General features: G+C 39.3%; 1 protein-coding gene across 1 annotated transcript in view; it reads right to left on the bottom strand.

Annotated features, from left to right (window-relative positions):
* MMP16 (matrix metallopeptidase 16) overlaps nucleotides 1-6,841 on the bottom strand; it is a 184,897-nt gene extending 178,056 nt beyond the window's left edge. The window contains exon 1 of the mRNA XM_064442461.1: nucleotides 6,302-6,841. Coding sequence (XP_064298531.1) covers nucleotides 6,302-6,433 — 132 coding nt within the window. The 5' untranslated portion in view covers nucleotides 6,434-6,841. The remainder of the gene's footprint in view (nucleotides 1-6,301) is intronic.
* Between the last annotated feature and the right edge of the window lie 17,807 nt (nucleotides 6,842-24,648).

Genomic DNA, 24,648 nt, shown 5'->3' with positions numbered 1-24,648 from the left:
ATTTGACATATCACAGATAACAAATTAAACAGTCTCAACCTGCTCCTTCAGATTATGGTCAATAGTGTAGTTTGAGGATAGCGAACAGATTAGACAATAAACTGGAATCCAAAACAGAGAGGTGAGAAGAATTAAGCAATTTAAATATGTTAATTTAAAAAAAGTTGTACTGTTACTTTAAGGATCTTCAAAAAGCATCAACAGAGTCCTCCAGTGTTTAACTCCACAAAATGATCATTCAATAAAGTAGAAGGATGAGACAGACTTTAAAATACTGAAAACAGATGCAGTTTGAAATGTTTTAAAATCTATATAATACCACATTCTATCTTTATAAACTCTTACAACTCAGTCTTGCCGAGTGCATAAGCAGAGCTGAGGTGCCTAGAGCAAGCACTGACCTTTTAGATGGATTCAAATAAAACTGACAAAGAGCAGCATAAATCTTAAACCAGTTCAAGAACGCAGTATATCCACTCTGAAGAAACAATGAGTGCTTATGCAGGAGTTTTACATTACGCCTTCTGAATAACAGAAGAGGTGAGATCTTGGGCTTGTTCAGGGGGTTTCGGTGGGCTAATAAATTGTGTATTTATTTTAGTAAGATCTCATGTCAGAAAACATCTTGCACCACATAAGGTGATTACATAAATATCTTTGTTTAACCATTTTATTTCTTTTCTTTAGTAGAACTGAAAACTACTAACAGCTGTGATGCTTAAACACTAAACAGTCAAAAATTTGCACTGGAAAAACAATTCTAGATTAACTAGAATTATAAACAAACCCATCCTGCAACTAAGGTCTAACACACTATGTCAATTGTGAATTGATATCATCTTTTCAAACTGTCTTTATAAAAAATACAGGCAACAGAGCCCATAAACGTCCCTGCAGCCTTAGTAACACAAAATAATCTCATACTTCGCAATGGAAAGTTGATCTACTGCATTTTTTGTAAACAGGAATCATTGTTTAAATTACAGCAGAGAATGCACTCTGCCAACTAGTAGTCTCCGCATATACTTCTTCCTATCAAATGAGAGCCAGTTCACTATATAGTAAGTATTTGCCTTCTATGACAGAAAACTGTTGTTGCCTATCATCAGACACATAATTTTCCAATTATCTTCCTTATCTAGATATATCTGCTCACCAGAAGCCCTTACAGGAGGTTTTCTATGTATCTGCATTTCGTCAATAATCAAATAAGAAATACACCACATTATATCTATATTTTTACTAACTAATACTTCACCCACTACCTCCCTCCACCACCTGATTCAGTAACTGCCCTCCATCCTACTAATAATTTCAATCTGAACTTCTAACAAAAATCCAATTCATTCAGTTGATACTTTATGGAAGAGTGATATTCATGATTTAAATAACTGAGAATCATGCATACTGACTGCAACTTAAAACAACACAGAAGACCCTGTAAAGTCCTTTTAGGACATGTGGCACTAATTATTCCAAAACCACCCTAGCTGCTTCTTCATAGTTTTGAGCTTGCATTTTAATTATAAAAATACTGTGTTGTGCTTGCGAACCAGAAAACCAAGCCCACTAGTTGCAAAGCATGTAGGGGTGATATTGGAGGATTTTTTCCCCTCCCAAATGTTTACACTTTTTCAACTACCGCCTGAAGAATTAAACTGGTCTGTTTTTAAGCTTAAAAGACTCAACACCTATAGAAGAAAAGATCATGCATTACCATTCAGCAGGAGCTGGAGGCTAACTGTAAAGTTTATTAACAATGAAAACAATGGGGTTCTCAGCCACGTATTACCAGGGAGGAAACTGATGATATTTTTCTGAAGTTTGGATTCCACTGTATTTTGTTCCACAATATGCAATTTAACTGTCCCACCTCTGAAAATGGGAGAAAAGACTGTATTGTTTTAGAGAACTGCTCACACTAAAATAAGAGTAATTTTGAGATGTCCCCTAGGGATTCAAGTCTATATATTTAGCATTAGAAGAAGCAAAATAGAGCATAAGTGCCAGCTTGAGGAGAGAGATGATGAAGCATGCTTTGTCTCTAGTGCTTCCCTTATCACAGACACAGTCAATGAAACTAGGTGTGATTCTAAAAACACTTCTTTTCTCAACAGACTTTACAGAGATACCCAGCTGAGTAAGAGTAGGCAGTATTAGGATCCGGAGATTAATCTTATTCTAGATTCATGCTGATCCTGTCTTCTGACCAAGGTATTCTTGTTTCAGTAACTACTTTTCCCTTAACATAATGGTGACCTTGCTTTTTGAATTTTTAATATTGAATATTTAATAGTAAATTAAATATACACATACTTATTTAAATATATACATAAACTAACAGATAACATTAGAAGACAAACTCACATGATAATACCAGCTCAAACAGTACAATACTATTGGTTTTAGTAAATCACATAAATACGTATATATTCTAAATGGGTGATACTTGTGAAAGACTATCTATAGACACTCCCCATAACACACAAAGGAGTTATTTTTGAGCAACACAAGGTATTATTACTATAGTGAGGAACCAAAGGGCAGGAGGGAAGGGTGAGTTGGTTGCTCTGTCATTTTTTAGTAACAAATTATCTTGTGTGTGCTTGCTTCACTTTTACGTTTAAAATGTTCTTTTAGTAACTATTATTCCAAAAAATCTACACTGATGGACGTATTCTTCCATTAGCGCGCATACTCATTGATGTTAGCTTTGGACCAATAGTTCAGCACTGAGAAGAGGGAGCTAGCAGTGTAGTCCTTAGTTTTTCTCAGGGTGTCAGAAACAATGTCTCACAAAAATGCCATTGGTAATCAGTGAACGTTGAAAATTAATGCTAAAATCTTCCTACACATAACAGTACAATAAATCTTAAACTTCAGCATTACTTAAACCATCAGTTCACAATCATCTCTCATGCAGCTTTACCACAAAGCTTTCACTGACTCAGAGTGCAAGTGTGCCCCTCCACAGTCCCATACTCCACAATCTGAACTCTACTCAGCTCTGTCTATTACATGAGATACTACATACATTAATACATTTCAGGACTGACAACTCCGCTATCATCGGAAGCTTGAGGACTTCATCCATGTAGATGTTCGGTTAAAAGAAATTTTACAGAGGGGCAACAAAACTATAAAGAATAACGGTAACGTTCATGCAAGCTTGTAAACTTCAGCTTTGTGTTTTTCTTTAAAAGATAACATTTTTATTTAATATCTTTGAGCTACAGTAATATCTCCTAAGAACTGCACTGGCTCACAGCGTAACAAAACTGCGTTGAAACAAGCAAACAAAAAAATAAAACAGTGCTATACCGATTTTGCTCATCAACTGGGAATGTGGATTAAATGAGACGGAAAATAAATGATCTCTGCATTTTATAATGTTCAGCAGGTATTATCTGTACTTCATTTGGAGACAAGAAAAAATGAAAAAAAAATCTGCTTTCCAACCATCCTAAGCATTTGTTCAGTGACATTTCATTCAACTAAACGTACACCCCTTCTTTCCTGAGCCCTACTTTGCATATTTATTCTTATTGTCATAAAAAAACGTGTGTCATATTTTCACAATTTACTATCAAGTACAACTGTTTTATATATTTGTGCTGACACAGATTGTACAGCACAATACATACATGCTCTTGCCAAGTCCTTTGCCTCAAATTTCCCGTGCTTTTAGCTTTTACTGATCCCAACAGAAGGAAAGTTGCATTTTCAGTGCTACCCAAACAATGTGAACATGGCAATGGCAGTTCTGGGGCAAATCTCAGGTCCATTTAGCTCAGGACCACGTCACTGACAGTGGTCAAAGGCAGCGGCCTAGGGAAAAATCCCGTCTTAGGACAACTCTCAAATACTAAAATAATTCCCTGGAATACTCTTCTGGCTCCCAGCGATCTGTGGCTCAAAGACTTAAATATGAAGAGACCAGGAGTGCTGGCATATGACAACACACTTTGTTTCAGAGGGCTGGGAGGAAGAACAGGAGATGGCATATTTCAAAAGGGAGAAATATGTGCCCTCATCTCTCTCACACACACACACACTCTACTTCATTCCACCCAACGGTGGTTTTTGCTCCCAATATTGCCTGTGCCCTCAAAATGTGCTGTTTTCCATATGGAAGAGGTGGCAAAAATGAAAGTGTTTCCCTTCTTTCCTCATAAAACCTCCTTCTGACTGGAGTTGGCCTCCTGTTCATATTCCACTTGACTAAACCAATCTTTTTCTCCTCCCACACTAGCTCCATCTGCCGCCCGTCTCTCCAGCAGAGCCAGATGCCAACAAAGCAGACTACTGTGGGAGGAGAAAGTTCTGTCGCTGGAATTTCTTCCCTATACCCTGCAGGGGGCCAGGCTGTGAAGCCTGGAGAGGAGACAGAGAGCAACTTCCTCTTTTCCACGCTGCCTTCCCCGGCTCATCAGTAAAGGCGGCAGCTGAGGACATGAGCAAAAGGATAAAACTTGAATGTGCACTCTGAAATTTGCAACTTTAAAATTTATATAGCAAAAGTCTCACAACTGTACTCCAGACTCAAGCATGGTACACACCGCATAAACATAGAAGACGACCTGAGTCCTGCCCCAAGGCGCTTACAATCAAACGGAAGCAGATGCACGTTTGTGATACGGAACGAACGAGAGCGACCAGGGCATAGATGACAGAGAAAAAAAGACTAGGGTTTATGATCAGGAAAGATCTTAATGATGGCGTAAAAAGACAATACTTTCTGGAGAGATGCAAGTCAGAGAGGGAAGCTAGAGATGTGTGCTGTTGAGAGGAGGACTGCATGTGGCAAGGGAAACTGCACGTAGAGAGGGCAAGATTAGAATGAAAGCAGACATACGGGAAAAAAAAGTCATTTTTTAAATATGTTTGAGGCGATCTTGTGTGAGGCAGAGGGAGAAGTAGTACAGGTAAGAACTTTAGACAAAGAGGGAGACAGTCTAGGGACGGAGGAGCATCTGTGGGAGCAGTCTTGCCAGAGACGGTAGCAAGAATGAGTGTCACTGAGTGAGAACAAGAGCGCATATAAAACAAGCAAGTGTGCCTATCTGCGAGACAGAGGAAAAGACACAGACTTCATTTCTCTGAGAGAAATAATTGTGGGAACACAGGAGACGAAAGAGACTAGAAACGAGAATGAGTGAGGGTGGTGTATGGGTGCAGCAGAAAGTTTTGAGTGGGCAGGGCAGAGGAGAGCGAAGGAACAGAGGGATCTAACAGAAAACCAGTATTATGTGTTAGAAGCTGAAAGAGGACACGTAAATGAAAGAGACACATAACGAGAAAGATGAAGAAGCTGAGTAGACAGGGAAAGGAAGAGGGAAATACATCACAATGAAACAGATTAAGAAAAAGGGCTCACAGCCGAACGAATGAGTGACAGAAGGGGCAAAAAGGAGAAAACAATATATGCAGAGATGATAATGTCAGTAAAGGAACATCAGTTAATCAAAAGCACTATGTAAAAACCCGAAACGGGAAAACTGGGAGCGTATGGAAGAGTGGCTGGAAATGGATGTCCACTGAATTCTCACTGTCACTGTAAACTCTAAGGGTTTGCCCCATTTAGGTATCCCCACATTTTAATCTTCTTCATCACTTGGAAAAAAACCTGTTTCCTGGTCCTCCACACCCTCTAACTTTTGTGCTGTAGTTGCACCTTTATGCCGTTTGCTTCACTATTTCTAGTGGCAACTGTTTTTGTTGTTTAAATGGGGAAAAGATCCTATTTTGTCAAATACCCTACCACACAGAAGCGTGCCAAAACCTCAAGTCTCCTTCCTCCTGTCCCCATAAGGCTTTCATTCATTCTTCTTTCAAGAAAAAAAAAGGAAAAAAGAAAAGCACACCCAAACAAGGCTGGGGAAACCCAGCAGTACAGCGGTACGTTAAGCCCAAGACATCCCCAGCGCGCTCCCTGCGCGGCGCGCACACACTACGCCCAGGTTTGCCGCGTGCCCGGGCCGAGGGCTGCCCGCGCTGCGCGGCGAGGGCAGCGGGGCGCCGGGGGCTGCGCCCAGCACCGCGCTCCGCGCCGCCGCCGCCGCCGCGCCGAACGGGGTCTCCGGCCGCAACGCATCCGTCAGGCGGGGGATCTCGGGGAGGGGAGCTAGCTACCGGCTGCTGGAAGGAACGCCGGCACAGGCGTGTGCCCCGGCTGCTGGAAGACATGGCTGGCTGGCTATTCGATTTTATTTTATTTAGGGGATATTAAAAAAAAAAAAAGGGAAGGGGGAAGGGAGAGGGGGAAGCACACACGCTCGCACACGCATACGGCTGAGCTTACCTCCACATTGAAATACTGCTCCGCTTTGCACACTGTAGCACATAAAATCCAAAGGAAGGTTTGCAAGAAAAACACCCTGGACTGAGACACGAAATCCAACCGGCTTCCAGTGCTGAATGCGAGTACGATCATAGTGAACTGTGCTCCAGTGGACGGAAGAGCTCTCTCTTTCTCTCTCTTTCCCTTTGCCTTAAACAAATACACAAACAAACCAACCCCCCCCCCGTGTCGGTGAAGAGCCCGTAGCGCAGGTTCACCCACAGCACGGGAGGAGGAGGAGGAGGAGGAGGAGGAGGAGGAGGAGGAGCAGACACTTCACAGCGCAGGCGGCGGCAGGGTCAGCTCTCGCTCATCCTCACCACCAGTCCCGTAAGGAGGGAATGTGGCGTCCGAGTGCAGCCGCAGCTCCTGCACGACTTCTCTGCCCAGCAGCAGCAACTGCCTCCCCGTGTCCTCCCTCCTCCCTTTCTCCCTTTCTCCCTTTCTCTCTCTCTCTCCCTCCCTCCCTCCTTCTCCTCCTCCTCCTCCTCCCCTGCCTCCACCCCCTCCGCCTCCGACTCCTCCCGGGGAAGGCCGGCCTGGCCGCCCAGCGGCGCGGCTCGGCTCGGCTCGGCTCGGCGCCCTGCCCTGGCTCGCCCCCCGCCGCTCCCCTCCACTCCAGAATGTTCAGCCGAAATCTACATAGCCCCGCCCCGTACGCCTCTTAAAGGCGACGGGCTCAGGGGCCGACCCCGCCGCACGGCCGCGGTGGCCGGGCGGGCGGCACGCTGCCGCCGAGAGCGGCTGTCGGAGGGCGGCCGCCCGCCGGGCCGGGAGGCGCGCTCGGCCCTTCCTCACACGAAGGCGCCGAAGCAGCCACACCAGAGCCAAGCCTCCTCACGGAGGAGAGCCCGGCGCGGCGTGAACGCCCCGAGTGCTTCCCCGCTCCCGCGGGCGTCCGAGTGCACGGGGGCAGCGCGCGCCTGCGCCCGTGCCGGGGTTACGGTGCTCGGGCGGGGCGGGGCGGGGCGGGGCGGGGCGGGGCGGGTGTCCCTCAGCCCCGGCGGTGCCGCGCCGCGCCGCCGCCCGGGGACCGGGGACGCGCAGCTCCTCCCCGCCCCGGCGCGCTCGGGTGTAGCGGGGCGAACGCGGGGCCGCGCTGCCGCGAAGCCCCTCTCGGCCGGCACCGGGACGGAGCGCGGCGGGGAGCAGCGCTGCGGTGGAAGCGGCGGGGTGAAGTGGTTGGACAGTGAGCGGGGCGGAGAGATGGAGTTGCCCGACATGCAGCCCTTGGCGGGGAAGGAGCGTCGCGTGGTCATCGGCGTGTCCCGGAGCGATTTGTTCTTTCCGCGGCTCCGAAGAAAATCCAAAGTCACAGCTGACAAAAGTTCATGGAAAGTGAGATCACGATAGTGTAGCTAACGGTGATATAAACCAAGCTGGACAAAATCAGGGTACTGAGAGATTGAAAATCTATTTTAATGCCTCCAAATATATGGTCATATATTTAAGGGAAAACAACGTGTGAAATACCCATAGCACAGGCACACTTTATGCTGGATATCGTGATGTTCAAAATGCCTTGTGATTATGGAAGATAAACTATTCTTGCAGTGATTTTATGGTTAATGGGACATTTTATGCAGCCCTTTGATATGTTAACAGGGTTATGCAGTCAAAGGAATGTGAAATGATGCACAACATTAGTGAGAGAAGCTAGTGCAATAATGCATCTTGGGGAAAAAAAGACAAAGGCAAGCTTACTGAAAAAAAAAACTATTTAAAAATTGCAAGATTTTAAAAATTTCTCTTATTTTTACTTGTTTGGTTATCAAAAAAAGATGTAAAGATACCCGATCACGATACAGAACAGCCTGGAAGTAAAAGACATACCCAACAGATGAAATGTCCTTACGCAGATAGTTGAGGTCAATGGCCAGAATCAACACACGTACAGATTAGATGTATAAAATTTTAACAACACATAGTAGAAGGATGTAGGTTCTCCATCATTTGCTGTCTTAAGCAGTTGCCTCTGAAGAATACCATTTTCTTCTTCTGGATACAATGTAAAGGAAGGAGATGGCTGCATTCATGGCCCCATGCTTTTCACAGTAAATAGCCACAGAAATCCTGACAGGGCAGATGAATTAAATTCCAGTTACAGGAACATATCTATTTCCATTTCATTTCTGGGTATTACATGAATGGCAGACTCTACAAAATGCACCAGCAAAAACAGAGCTAGTGCTTGCTGAGAGTGCAAACAAGAACAAGTACCAGTAGTTAAGGGGCAGCTACAAAGAAGATGGAGACTCCCTTTTCACAAGGAGTCCCATGGAGAGGACAAGGGGGAAGGGACACAAGTTGCTCTTGGGGAGATTCCGACTGGACACCAGAGGGAAATTTTTCACAGTGAGAACAGTCACCATTGGAATAATCTCCCCAGGGAAGTGGTTGGCTCGGCCATGTTGGACACTTTTAAGATTCGGCAGACAGGGTGCTGGGCTCCTGTGGGTGTCTAGACTGTGCTCCTCCTAGAAAGGTTGGGCTAGATGATCCCTGAGGTCCCTTCCAACCTGTGATTCTGTGTGATTCTGTGAAGTCAGGTTCTGCCTAACCAAAAGTAACAGTATTAAAGCAGAATTCCTTATGTGTTTTACTTTTTTTTACTTTTTTACTTTACTTTTACTTTGTTTTTACTTTTTTTTTCATGTGTTTTACTTTTTTAACTGCTGGATCTTAAAGGCATTTTCTGTTCTTCAGATTGCTAGTGATGCAAATGATGAAATCATGAAATATAGAGCTGGCAGCAAGCTAAAAGGACCTGTTGGCACTTTGGTGGCCAGTATCAGAAGTCAAAATGACCTTAACTTGGAACCATGAGGAAGAAACTTAGTACTGACAAATGCAAATTACATTTAGGAAGAAAAAAAAATCAAAAAGTAAAATCAAAAAGGTACTGGTAAAACCACAGCACTTCAGAAAAGAATCTGGGGGCTGAAATGGACTATGAAGTAAATATGAGTCAGCAGCATGATGCCATTAAAGAAAAAAGACAAGACAGCCTCATTGGGGAGTGTATTAATAGGTGTGCTGTACATCTGACAGGACAAATTATTTTTCTGCTAGTGATTGATGAAGCCAGCTGTGTTTGATTTCAAACTAAGGACAGTCCAGAGGAAAATAACAAAATATTAAAACATTTAGAAAGTAAGACACATGTGTAAAAGTTGAAAGAGCGCTATTTATTTAGTCGGAGAAGACTCAGGGAAAATGGTCTTTTTATATGGAAAGTGTTGCTGGGATATTTCATTCTTTCTGGGTTTGGGATGAAGGAAAAAATGAATCAACGAAATTATTCAGAAAGTTCAGATTCAATGTTAGACAGAACTTTCTAAAATGTGGTGGTAGTAGCATTTGGAATAAGATACCTAGTGGGAGCGTGGAATCTTTTCCATACAGAAGTTTGATAGGCAAGAATATTATAGCTATCCTTTCTCCGCTCCTCGGGCAGTGGATTGTATTATGAGATCTAATGAACTTTTTTAATTCTTGTATGTAAATTTTGTTATTCTTTGTATATCAGTAATTTCTTTCCTTTTGTTACTTTATGAAATAATCACTGTAACTGGTGTAAAAGAAACACTAACTCACTAACTTTGTACTGTCCGTTTTGGTTTTCCTCTTCCCCTAAGGGTCCTCTTCTTGTTTGCACTCTCAGCAAGCACTAGCTCTGTTTTTGCTGGTGCATTTTGTAGAGTCTGCCATTCATGTAATACCCAGAAATGAAATGGAAATAGATACGTTCCTGTAACTGGAATTTAATTCATCTGCCCTGTCAGGACTTCTGTGGCTATTTACTGTGAAAAGCATGGGGCCATGAATGCAGCCATCTCCTTCCTTTACACTGTATCCAGAAGAAAGAAGAAAGAAGAAAAGCAATAGTATGAATAGAATGGTGGAGAACAAAAGCACCTGAGTAGTTCTAAGCATGTTTGAGAAAGAGAGAGGGAGACCACAGGTAAAGAAAGAGATTGATAAGGAAAGAGAGTAGTAATGTGTGAATAAGAGTGACAAGGGAAGGAACAAGGCATATGAAGGACAGAGGAGATCTTAGAAATTAAAAATGTGATTAAGGAGTGCTTGTGTGAGGGAAGATATGCCAGTAATGATGGGCAAGGGCTTTGAATATTTATGAGTAAGCTTTGGGCAGGAACATGCAGGATTAGGGTCAGAGCCTCATGGGACATGTAAGAAGGTAAGGAGAAATAGAAAAGAACTTAAAACTTCATACATAGGCCTGTTTGTAGATATGTGTGTTTGGAATTTCTGAAGGAGATTAAAGAAAAGACAGGAAAAAAGCAACAAAGATGAGAGGGTAAGTAAACAAGAAGGAAGCAAGCAGCAAAAGGCAATTGGAAAGGAACGAGAGCTGTTTGTTGAAGTACTTGAATGATTCAAGTCATATACTTTATAAGTGCCTTGCAGATTTTTATCAAATACCAATATGATTTTTCTGTTTTTGCCAGTGGCAGTTACCAGCAGTAATTAATAAGCAGTGAGTAGGTTTGTAGGGAAGCAATATGGAAAAACTGAGATTTCTACTTAGTTCTAAAGCATTTAGCCTTTTTGAAAGGCCAGAAGAGTTCTGTCTCCTGTGCTCCCAACCAGACCATTTACCAGCTGAGTTTCTTAGACTCTATAGAATATATCCTTTATGGATTATTATAGTCAGAGGTTTACAGTGGACAGTTACTAGAAGCACACATAGACATCACTAAATGTTCCATGTCCTGCTTTGAACACAGAGGAAAAATTTTCCACTTTATATCAATTCTGAATAAAAATTCATATGCTAACTGAAAAAAATCAAAATATTACATGTTGTCCTTTCTCCATTTTGTGTTGCTTAGCTGCTGATAGTACCAGCTGGAACTTTTAAAGAGAAGAGAGCTTCATTACAAGATATAAGAAACTGCAAAGATTGAGAGTAGATAATGTGTATCTCACATATCTGTATCAATCTCACACTGCTATATTTAGTTCTGGTTTGGAAAAGTTGTTCTGAGCACCTGGCCTTTTACTCATAGAGTGAGACTTCCATAGATGTGTCCGTATGAATTCTGTTTGACTGAAAGGTAACAAACAAGTTTAACAGTATAGGAGGGAATACTGCATTGAATATATATTTCTACCAGGATCACACTCACATTGCCTGTGTTCAGGTATCTGTGGTTCTCCATTTATACAAGGTTGACTGTAGGCAAAAGGCTGTCTGTTCAGGAAAGAGAACTGACTTATACTGCCAGTGCACTTTACCGTGTTGTCTTTCAGCTCTACCAACGGCTTTATAAAGAGCCTAAGTAAAGATAAATGACAGTGTAAAAACTCACACATAATTGTTGTAGGATCACAAGGAAAATTCCTAAAGTCATAAAAGTCAGTGATATTTCAAGATACTTGGTTCATGTTTGGCTGCAATTTTTCACAAAGAGCCAGTGAAGTCATAGAGGAATAAAGTCTTAAAGTGTAAAAATTTTTTAAAAATATAAAGTTATAAATTGAATTTCTAATTCATAGAGTCATAAAATCATAGAATAATTTAGGTTCAATGAGACCTCTGTAAGTCATCAGGTCCAACTATCTGTACAAAGCAGAGGCAACTCTGGTGCTTGTTCAGGGAATTACAAATCAAGTTAATCTAACCCAATCCAATCTAATCTAACCAATCATTTTCTAGTCTGCAGTGCAGTTTCTCTGTCTCAGGGAGCTATTCTGAGGGTAAAATCTCTTCTGTGAGGCATTTGTCAGGCCTTCAGTTATTTTTCAGTCTTTGTGGTGACAACGCCCGTTCCAGCAAGTAGAGCAGGTATCTCCTAATCTCTTGAAGGCAGGAGAAGTGGCCAAAAGAAACAGGTATAGGAAATATAATTCTGTAGCTGAAAACCAAGATAAATATATTTTAAAGAGAAAGAAGGTACAGTGTGAAAGAGAAATGGCTCCTGGAAGAAAATTGTCAAGAAGTACACAACAATAATAATAGAATCTCTTTTTTGATAATAACATTTTCATACGACCTTTTCTAGGAACAGGAGTTAATATTGGATTAGTGAAGAATAGATAAAAAAAAAAAATGCACTGAAGCAGCCAAGTCCTTACTTATTTACTCTGTGTAAGTGTTCATACCAAACTTTATCTTCTCTATGACAATTTTCATGCTGCTGTTTTCTCTCCCGCTCCTGATGCATTCTCTCCATGCTTTCTGATTTTTGGATCAGTCTGCAGAGCAAGAAAGGCCCATTCAAGCGTCAAGTCCATCAGCAATTTACCAGCATATATATCTCAAACTAAAGGGTTCTTTACAGCCAAAGGCTTACAAGCAGTCCAGCTGTCCTTTGGGCTGTGCTGGTGATTATTCACTGAATTTACAGTAGTGTCGGAATGGCAGTCCGGTGATTGTTGTAAGATCTTAACAATTTGTGTTGAATATTATCTTCATTTTTACAAGGTGCCCTGCATATAAAATTGATATTGTTAACAGCTAAGAGAAGAACACAATACACGAAACGGAAATAAATAATGCAGAACAGTGACAGGTTTGAAGAGGAAGACGTGAGGAGTTCTGAGAGAATACACTGGCGTAGCTGAATGACTTAAAAAGTAACAAAGTCCTCTTAGAAATATTGAAGGGTTTGGTCGAGAAAGAAAAAAACAGGTGTCTGTCAAAAGTGTGCAAAGGTCTCATTACTAGGTGGCTTCAATAACATAGCTGCAAAGGCCTCCGTAACTCCATATCAAATTGAATCTTAAATGGAAGGTAATTACCCCAGGTTTTGTGTTGCTCTAACCTGGCTGGAAATTCAACATCAACATGGTTAAAATGGACCTTTTTCAAGTTATTCAATTAATTAACCTCCAAAAATTAACTGTACTTACAACCTTATTGTTGTATTTATTTTATTGTCCACAGAAACTGAATTTATATTGTCTATTTTCAGCTTTCAACACACTATTTAAGGACTTTTTTTTTTTTTCGTATTTTTACAGCACAAATGGATGCTGGAAGTGTTACCTGGGGAAAGATGAGTCTTGGCAATTGGAGTTTGGGAGAAATAGCATTGCATTTGGCACTTGAAGAGTAACCTAAGACTGTGGCATTTCACAGATGGATTGGATGCATCTGGCAAAATAAGTAGCAGTAAAATAGAGAGGAATGTTAACTTGTAAATATCATTAGTGAGTTTCAGAGTTAATTACCACTGTCATTAATGAAATCACTGCATCTCTTAGAGCTATTGTTCTGCAGGCTCAAGAAAAAATTATTATACTTGCATATATGTTCAAGAATATCTTTATCATCATAACAAAATTTCTCATTTGCTTTTCCGTGGATTAAAGTTTACGTTCTAAAAAGCAGTTCTGCTGCTTTGGTAGCCCAAGAACTGGAGGTGCTCCCCTCAAAAGCATCAGACACATATGACTCCTTAAGATGATTTTAGTTTATGCCATTCATATATGAGTTTTTGGATCAAGAAGAGCTGTTTACTACTGCTGGTAAAGAGAGCAGTGCTAGCAATAGAATATGTCTTTTAAAAAGGCACACTTGAAAATGTATCTGAAGAGGCCAGCCTGCAAGAAGCAGGAGGGTTCACTCAGGGTTAAGCTTATATATTACTCCATTCTGCAGTACAGATACACCCAAAGTGCCAGATACCTATCCAATAGAAACAGGTATTCAAGTAAGAGAGGAAAAATCACACACAGAGAATTCAGTTTCCCTGTGTCTGTACTCCTCCAACTACAACTGTTTGTTTTCCCCTTTTATTGGCAACCTTTACTTCCATGTTAAGGTTATCTTAGCATCCTTTTGCTATAATTGGTTAATTATTTGTCATTTGGGAAATAGTGGTCAGGTCAAAGAGGACACATTCTCATGAGACTAATATTAAGGTTCCATGTGCAATTTCAACTTTTTGACTTGAATGCTAATGTTCTGATAAGCAACAGTTAACAATTTTAGAAATGCAGCTTTTAAGTGCCGGAATATTGAAGTATGGGTGTGTTTTTATAAACCCACTTATCCCAAAGTGAAGAAAATTGGGAGGGTGAAGGAAATGAAAGATTCAGAAAATGAATTCTTTAGACTACTAGGGCAGACCTGTTTACCAGGGCTATACTACCTGAAAATGCTTTGCACACTTACAGGATCTAGTTGCACCATATAGATGATTTTACCCAATGTTGGGAAATACAAGTTTGGACCTGACTCAGTTTTCCTCTACCCAAGCTTCTCTGACTAATCAGTGTCCAGTTCCTCTGTTTTTAACACAGTTTGCTTCTCAAAGCAATGTGAACACCCTCTTCTTACTCTTACAGGTGGTTTTTAATTTATGTTTGTTCTGGAGGGAGAGGATAGGGAATGATTTTAAAGAAATCAAGGTTAAACTGAATTACTTTAACTTTTTTCATTAGTCAAATTTCGTGGGCTTCCTGGCTGTTCTTTGCTATTCCAGGGGCAGTCATGACCTTAGCAACAGCAATTTTTAAGATTTGCATAAAATATGTGGTAAAGGGTGATGATTCTGGTGTAGATGTGATTGTTGGGAAGAGAAGGAAATGTGTTAGAATCTGATGGTCTGCCATAATATTACTGTAGCATTTCTGGGGGGAAGGACCTCGTATAAAAAGGTACACTTCAAACCTATCTGTATATATGATTGTATTGTAGGTGTGTGTAGAGCTATAAAAATAGAACGAGATTCATTATCTTTCCAGTGCTGTTGCACACAGGTAAAGGAAAAAGATGGGAAGATAAAGCGGTGAGGCACAACTGAAGGTTATTAGTCTTGAAAAGTCTGTTTATACATGGCTGCTGGTAACAGTGACATTGGCAAGAAAGTGAGATAAGCAGTCCAGTTTTATATCTGTATTCTGGGAGGAACACATAGAAAGTAATTAGATTACAGTGTCGACTTTTATGAAGTCTTACTGGTTCAGTTTGATGTGACCTGTATAACTCGGGCACAGAAAATTCACACAAAAACTACTGAAGATTTTTGCAACATCCCCACCCCCCAATTCTGGCCTGAACAATGTGTGAACACAAACAAAATCCTGACCCTTGTAATGCTTTGTGTTCTTTCTTCAGGAAAGCTACTATTTATATATTTTTAACATATATATTTTTTAGTCTTCCTTAATCTAAGACATACAGGGTTGCATATCTTTCCTCTCTTCCTTCTGGGATTTTTCTGGTCTTCTCAGTTTTATTTTCTTCGAACTTCTGTATTGCAAGACACTTCATAAAAGCACAAGAATTGGCTCTACAGTATTTCCATATCATTAAGGGGGCTCCCAGTAGAGATCCTAAGCATATGTTCTTACTCATGCATAACAGAAGAACAGGCAGAATTATGTTTAGACCTTTAGCTGGAGAGAGGCTTCCAAATAGTGCTCATACTTTCAGATTGAAATTTCAAGGCAACCTAACAGATTTGAACACCTAGTTCTCATTAATTTTTATGGGAACTGGACAAATCTATCCCACAGGCATATCTGAAAACACTAGGCCTACACTTCATCTATTTCATTGTCCTGTGGTGGAAAGGAAAACAAAAAAAAAAAAAAAGAAAGAAAGTAAAAATAGGAGAATTAGAAAGAGACTTGCTGATATAGGTAATTATTTTTTAAAGTGCATTTACTGTTTTTTTAGTTGCTTAGTCATCACCTGAGATTTACACAGGCTATACATTAATTGATTGATATTGCAGTTGCCCAACTTAGTAACCGCTCTGAAAGCCTTTCTTACTGTTTATATTATTTAGCAGTATTACCATTGTTACTGTGTCCAGTCATTCATAGTGAAATATCACCTTGTTCATATGGTGAGTGGGCTTTATGAGGTAAGGGGCCTTTAGCAGACTTTCAAGCCTTCAGCTCTCACTGACCCAAAGACAGATGAAAACATTTGTACCTCTTAGAAAGGTTCTTACATTTTGTTAGAACATTCCCATGTTTGTCAGGCTAAGTAAAATTTCTGGAGGACAGAGGATGTCAACAGCATCATTAGAAATATGTGGGCTTTTTCATTGTAGCACATGTACTAAGGTTGCTGTTCTGTGAGAATGTGTGTATGTGTGCATGCACACGTGTGTGTGTGTGAGAGAGAGAGAGGGAGAGCACACAAGGAAGAGTTCCAGATTATCTTAACAAAGAGAATATATGTGTAGTTTTTCATTACAACTATCCAGAAAGCTGCCAGAAAGTAGAGTGAGAGGTGGAGTTCTGAGACAAAGGCTTCTTGCTTTTCCCAAGCCCATATAGGTACTTATCTTCAAATATCTGATGTTCATCCATGTTTAGTATTGAGCAAAATTAGTGTGAAACATATGCATGGTATGCTTATGAGAACATATATATACATATGGAGTAACAGAGACAATGGAGCTTAGATCAAGTAGAAGAAATTTTCTCATTAATTATTTGAGCAAGTTCCATTTTACCAAATCTAATTTTTCAGTCTAGAACATCACATCTGAAAATTTACCATTTTTTATTAACCAAATAAATAAGCTTGTCTATTCTTTAATTAACATTACAACTTTGAGACTGGAGCTCATAAAAGAATTTAGTTGGGAATTTATTTATTTTTATGCTGTTTGTGCTTCATTTTTTACTTAAGTGATGTTAAGATACACATAGTTGTAGTGTTTGTATATAACTCTAAGCTTTGTAGTTGCTTTTCTTCCTTAGACAATGTAGTTCTGAGCAAAGGTTATTATAGGAATACTCAAAAACTAAAATCTAAGGGTTAAAAATCTTAATATCCACAGAGAAAAAATTTATATTCAGACTACGTAAGTGATCAATAGTCAAAAGAAAACAGCAAATTTTACATTTAGATGAGGAATTCAAATACATCTGTAAGTATATGATCACACAGAAAATATTCAGGGACCATAAATAAAAATCAGATGACTTGCGAAGCCATGCAGGCTCATACAAAACTTTAAGATTTGCAGTAATTGTTCTGCAAATAGCATGTGAATTAAAAATAATGTGCTTAAAAATTAATCTCTAAAAAAGTGTAGAGCAAATAGATGCATTTCTAGTGTTCAGGTGAGGATTCAGGTCAATATGCTGTAGACTGATACCTTCACTGTTTTTAAAGGAACTAACTTTTACTACGAAAGGTCCTGTCTCAGGGAATCTATATTTGATCTCAGTAATTTCCCATAGCACAGTGCAACCAAATACTTTGCTAATGCATAAGAGAACAGATTAATGTATATGTGACAAGAGAAGCATTAATAACTTTGAAAAGTAAATATTGTTTAATTTTAAAATATGAATTTCAGGTAAATGCAAATTCTATGGAACTTAGGTCTTCAGTCTAACCAGATTACTTCAGTATTCAAAGGTGGTTCTGGTATGCATAAAGGGTGCTTTTATATTAAGGCATTTTACAAATACTTAATAAAATTTAAGCCTTTTTCCTAATCATGCTATACAGTTCCTTAGATTCTTATTAATGTTTTTCCTTTTAATTCATAACAATATAGGTAACATATTTTGCCAACACATATCACATATTCTTAACTTCATTCTTTCAAGTAGTATCACCAGACACATACTTTTCCAACCCTCAGGAATTTCAGGTTACTTGACAGTAATTCATACAATTACAGTTAGGATCATGGTATTGAACTGGCACCTGGGAGTCTCCATTTTCCTATATTCCCATAGGACCAAAACAGTTCACATTTTGCATTTTCAAGATTTGATGGTTCAGGTCCCAAATTTACATAACTGTTTGCTCTATATGTTTCAGCTGAATGCTCTGCTCCCCACCAAAGCACTTTGTTGCCATGATGAAACAAATATTTCCATTTTATTTGGTATATACACCAATCAGTTTAGTATATTTTTCTCATGGAGGGCAGCAGGACATGGAGGGAGGGACAATGCATGACTCAGTGATGAAAAAGTTCCTGTCTTTTTGTACAGCTTTTAGAAATACAGCTCCCTAACAGTATACTACCATGTTAATCTTACACAGTCTAGATGAAATTACCAGAAGAGGTTGAAAAAATATTGTCAAAGTTCAGTTTTCAATAGTTTTGTGTTAAACTGGAAAGGTGGTGCATTTCTGTCCCAGTTGACCTATTCAGGGAAACAGCTTCTCTGAAGGTCTGTTCTATATTTTCATTAATGATTTAAACAATGAAATGAAGGGTGTAGCTATGCAATTTGCAAATGGCACAATATTTGAGGTGCTTGTAAGTATTCTACAGATCAATGTATGTCAAAGAAAAGGTCCCAAATCTGATTTAATTTAATGACGACAACTACAAGTACCATGCTTGGGAAAAGTATTATAAGGGCAAATACAAAACAAGGAAGAGCAGTGCAAGAAAGAACACAGAAAAGTATAGATGTGCTATAATCTGAATTAAGGTTTATAAGATGTTGCCAAAAAACAAATGTCATTCTGGGAATGATTCTTGCAAAACTGACAACTCTGAATGATAATTTTTCTTCTGTGGTCTTGGTAAGGTTTCAGCTACAAGTTTAGGTTTGAGCACCGTTCTTTAAGAGAAGACAAACAGAAGGGAGCAACAGAGTGATCAGAGATTTAAAAGTGTGTGAGAAAAGGTTTTGTTTTGGACTGGAAATTGGATTTGTGTAGCCTAGGAAGGAAGACAGAACAGAGGACATGGTAATGATACCTATGAAACTGTACAGTTATTGTGAAAAGCGTGCATTTAATCCCTCATCACTGTGGGATAAATTTGACTTAATTTAAAACCAAGATATTTAGTTTAGGCGTATTTTTTTCCTTGCTGTGATAATTTGTAAACACTGGAAGAGGCTGCATAGGAAGGCCATGAAAGTTTTAAAAATATTTCAAGTTAGTCCTGCCTCAGAGTAGACTGACTGAATGACCGACCCATTGAATTATCTTTTTAGTGAATTATAGGTAGACAATGCAATCAGCATTAAAAAGATAGTAAAATTATATTTGATCTGGATTTAAGAATGTATAGAACTATTTTTTTTCCATAGAAAGAATTTCTTATTTGTTCCACTCCTTGAGAATTAATATTGGACAGAGAAATATTTTAATTTCTCCAGTTCATACATTAAATTTATTTGTTAAAGATAAGTTTCTCCATTTCTCTTGTTTTATTTTTTGTCAGGAAAGGTCCTCACATGATGGGAAGTTTTGTGGGCTTTTGTGGAACACACCAGTGTGCTGACTAACTGGGCTGCTCTTTGAAACACTAGTGTTGTCTCTCTTCATTTTTGCTGACAGGTGATATATTTTTCCTTAGCTCTTGGAACTAAAAGCTTTTCATTTAATGATTGAAATGTACTTGTTTGAAATGGTATGAGCTTGCCATTCTGAGAACATGATGACAATAGTATGATTGTGATGTAATTACAGCATGTACAGCTTTGGGAAGTGATCTTGGTTTCAGAAACCCATAGCTCCTCATAACAGTTTCCAGTATATTCTCCAAATTTGCCTTTACAGGTCCAAAAAGGGTAACGTTTGTCTGGACCCTATGCAGATGGCAGTAATCAGACTGTAGCCATCTTTTAAGGCATCTTGTCACCCTTCTCAAAACATGAACTCGAGCTTTCTGAATTGTTAAAAATACTGACCACAACAGCGTATTTTCTCAGTTGTTTCCCCTATATTTGTAGATTAATAAGATAAGTAGGTAAGATAAAGTGTACATGACATTGATAGCCTCTTCTAGCCTTTTTTTCCCTTTTTTTCTTTTTTCAGGAATACATGCCACTTGCCATCTTGGGGGGAGGTAGGGGGGGAATCGCAAGAACAGGATAAAGGGGATAACTTTTGAACCTTGGTCCACATTAATGAAGACCCCCCTGTTATTAATGCACCTGCAAACAAGCCATTTCAAGATGAGCAGTGACTGCTCTCCATATCATTCTCTGCTTGTTGTTTGCTGTAATAAGCTGTGTGTCTTACTCAGCCTAAATGTCTACAGCCAGGAAGACCACTGACTAAGTTTCAGTAATGAAGGCAGGGAAGAAGAAAAAACAGCACCTCTGGGCATGTAGTACCTTATAAACAACTTATGGCCCATATATGAATAGAGGTATAGGTGGTATGGCATCGAAAAGCAAAATATGACACCAGTACTCTTTAGAACAACAAAGTGAGGCATGCAAGGGCATGACCTTGTGTTGTGTAACTTACTTTTTATGCAAGTAATGTTCATTAAGGTAATCTAGTTAATACAGGGCATTATTTCTGTAAATAGTCATTTAATTTCTTTAATGAATTCATTTTAGCATTGTATTTCTTTGTTGTATTTGTCTATGAGTATTCTAGTGAACTAGAATTAGAGTGCAGGATTGTATTTATTTGGTTAGTTAGCCATTTTTAAGAAGTAGTTCATTTAAAGGAAATGCTGGAGAATGTTTAAGAAAGGTGAGTCTTGTACCTATAAACAAAACTAGTTATGGCAATTCAAATACATCGCAATTGGAAACTCTGTCAGCTGCAGGTAAATGGAAAATTGATCTCTCCTCCTAAAATGTGTGAGGATTCTAATGCCATTCTTTAGTACTGTCCCTCCTCCTTTGAGCTATTATCTGGAATTAAGCTGAAGCAGCTCCAGAGACTTTAGTTCTGTAGCCCCCAGTCAAAATCTTTTACTTATAATTTCCTTGGAGCGAGAGGGAAGATAATATTTTTTCCTCCATGTTTCTGTTCTCTTACCATATTAATTCATTTTACTCAAAGAATTTGCAACTGTTCCCACTTCATACTGCTCCAAGTGGGGAACAACCCTCTGACAAGTGCCTGTGAAGGGCAAGAATCTTTGGGTCCCCTTTCCATTTACACAGTCTCCTCAGAAGTCCCATCCTAAAACCACTTCACCAAGTTGGTGAAAATAAATTTGCTCTGTGATTTTTACAACATAAAAATTAAAGAAATGAAACTAACTCTGGTCATCCTGCATCTCTCATGTATGGACCACTAACAGTTAAGATGAAGATAAATAATTGGTTCTTTAAAAATGTAGTCATTACACACAATTTTTTTGTTTGTTTCTTTGAGGTTTTTTTTTGTTTTCAGCTGTGTTGCTATCTTTTTTCACTGCTGCCTCCATATGGACTCTGATAAATTATATAATCAATTGTGCACTAGACGAGTTTGAAACTTTGGCTTCCTCTACTTTCAGGTACTTCTGATAATTTTATATCTAATTGCATGTGGGACTCCTGCATACTATAATGGGATGATCCAGAAAGGGTTTTGCTAATAGTAAGTTGCAAATTTTAAAGTTTTTCCATCTATACAAAGTCTGTATTGCTTTCCTGGAACTAGGTAATGGATAAAAGTAAGTCTACCCTTCATGCTACTCCTCCTTTTGCTGGTAGAAGATATGATCAGTTACCTACAGAACTCAAAATAACTCTAAGATAGTGGAGAAAAGAGGAAGGAAAGCCAAAGAATAAAGTGGGGGAAAAATCATAAGACAGAGAAACAGCAGAGAGGTAGAATATGAGCTTACAGTTTCTGATACACCTCTGAATATCAGCTTTCTCAGCCATTGCTGTCTTTCGCCATCTTCTGTTAATGCCTCTCCCTGTTCCACCATTTTTTGGGAGACATTTTCACTTTTGTGGTGAACAGAAGAAGCAATCTCGTCCCTGTTCAGAGGGGTGGTAGTGTTTGTGGCATCCATCTGAAGGCCACTTTCATATTGCTCCATATTAAGGAAAGAGCAGAGCAGAAAAATATAAAACCAGGAGAAGAGAAAATGAGTGATAAAAAAAGATGAGTCAAGCTGAGTGGGGGAATATCCTTTTCAGATGTAGACAAGTGACCGTTTATTTGTAGTAAGGATGAGATATCAGTGCATTTAAGAGAAAGCAGGAAAAATGATACCATCTGAGAACATCATGGTTGGAACAATGGAATGAAGAAATAATGAAGTAATATGATGAGATCAAGAGGTGGAAATACAAGGCTTTATTACTGCTTGACTGGATTTGGAGAAAAGATATTCAGTCTAGCAATTTCCAGGAACATGTTGAAACAGCAAGGAAAAATTACTAGGAAAATGTTAAACAAAAACAAGATAAAAGAAAAGATTCCTTTGGATCCAGTGACCTCCCTGCCCTACTAAGAAATGAACTGTTGTTACTTTCCAAGTGTGATTTTCAGGTAGTCTAGAAAACAGTTTTTGACTTCTTATAAGAAAAATGGTAAAATCCTGGGTCCAATGAGATTCAAAGGGAGGGCTGTCATATGGTTTCAACTCAGGGATATGAGTTTACCCATTTGCCTTTATACTTTGCTGTATTTCAAAGTTTATCTCCTGTGCCTCTACTCTTAAGAGAAGTCTTTGGACAATTACTTGAGCAGTACATATTTTTATTCTTCAAAGTATCCGTTATATACCAGCTATATACCAGCTTGAGTTAATAAGGGTGTTTTAAGAGGCAGGGGAAAGAGCGAGATTGTAAGTATAAAAAGATGTAGAAAGGCTAACACCAGACAGAGGAGCATGTTGCCTATGTATTAAAATAAAAGAATACTTACAGTTTAATAAAACATGGCAATCTTCATGTGCATTTTTAAGAAGGGAAGAGAAGTTGGGTCAACTGATGAAAAAAGTGTTTCTCTTTCAATTACACTAATATACCAACTATTACAGCGTAACGAACATTATTACCATAGTCCTCTGAGATCAAGCAAACTCTACATTGGCATTACTTGACATATACAAATATGACTTTGTTTCTCATGCTGGAAATAAGTTAAAATCCATGAAGTACAAAAATGTGGAATCTTGCTATGAGATAGATATACATATTTCCTGAAAATAACAGGTTAACTAATATAAACCACAGAAATAGTGGGATCTGCCTGCAGTAAATTTTCAGTTAAAGTTGGCTATCTCAAGATCTCATAAAATTAGTCCTAGATTCTTATTCACAAATATTGCTGTAAATTTGGATTCTGTTGATCATATTCATGGAGTCAATCTTATAATTTAATAGAATTTTATTAAATTCTGAACAAGATAAGCACAATTCACACTCCATGAGAATGGCAAATTGGTTCCTTAATATAAGGAATCTACCTTAGTGGCATTTTTTGATATAATGTAGTGCTGGATCAGAGTTAATTATGACCACCTAAATGCTTGCTTGCTTTCAACATTGGCATATAGAGTGTTTTATAGATGACCCCAGGAATAGTACAGGAGTTGAACTGTGTGCATGACTGACACACATCTCACTGCTCACCTTGTTCAGTCTTAGAACCCATGCATATAATGCTTTATATCAGTATGGTGATGCCTGTACAGTGGAGCACTTGAACTGATCTATTTTTTATTATGGCAAAGCACCCTTTTGCCAGATTCCACTTCCTTGCTTTCTTCTCTGAGGATGTACAAGATATACAGGATCTGCCCACACTTTCACCATTGGGTTGATGATGTGCACTTCCCCCACCCCCAGACGTTAACTCCCAGGTAGGCACCAAATAGTCCAAGAATGATTTGTGTTTGCCTAATTTTAGATTTCAGCTGTGGAAGCCTCTTCTTTCACAGTCCTTTTGACTTTACTTGGAGATCCCAATGTATTTTTTGCCTAAATCAACAGTTGCTGTGAGATCGTAGTTGGCAAATTATGCAATCTGAAAAGAAATTTTAAACTGTAGATACAACATAACAGTTAAATGCCAATGTCAATTGTTTAAAATCTCTGAAATGTGTTTATAAGTAAAGGTGATTTTTATGAATGTATTAGTCTTGTGTATGACAGAAACAGAATAATACCAGATTAGAAAATATTCAGAATAATGCAAGAAATGTGTTGTAGAAAAAATGATCCCTAATTCTTTATGAGTGATGTGTAGAAGTCCTGTCTGCCCTTAAAATTCAGAAACATCAAACATGATTCATAAAATTCAAGCAAATATAAATTTGTGCCTAATTTATTGATCCTGGATGTAAATTTGTTAGGGAAGAATTCTCATTTTATTCACCTCTTTGCCAGGGAGCAGCAAGAGCCTGACTGGTCCACTGAAGAGGATGACCCAAGAGCTGCGAGTGGGTATGGCATGGGCAGGACAGTGCCCTCCCTGACAAAGGCACAGCCCTACTATATCAGAGCAGGGTGGTGGGAGGGATAGGGTCCATCAACAGTCCCAGATAAGGTGAGGGTGAGACCAGGGACCCCCTCAGGAGTGACAGGAGACAGGGTTGGAAGCAAGGCTACTACAGTGTAGGTGCAAGGTCTGTCCAGGAACCCTGCAAACCAGGACAGCAGGAGACAGGTCTGGGCTCAGGGACACCTACAACATC

The sequence above is a fragment of the Phalacrocorax carbo genome, chromosome 2 (genome assembly GCF_963921805.1).
Source record: "Phalacrocorax carbo chromosome 2, bPhaCar2.1, whole genome shotgun sequence".
Lineage (NCBI taxonomy): Eukaryota > Metazoa > Chordata > Aves > Suliformes > Phalacrocoracidae > Phalacrocorax > Phalacrocorax carbo.
This window is presented reverse-complemented; position numbering and strand designations above follow the sequence as displayed.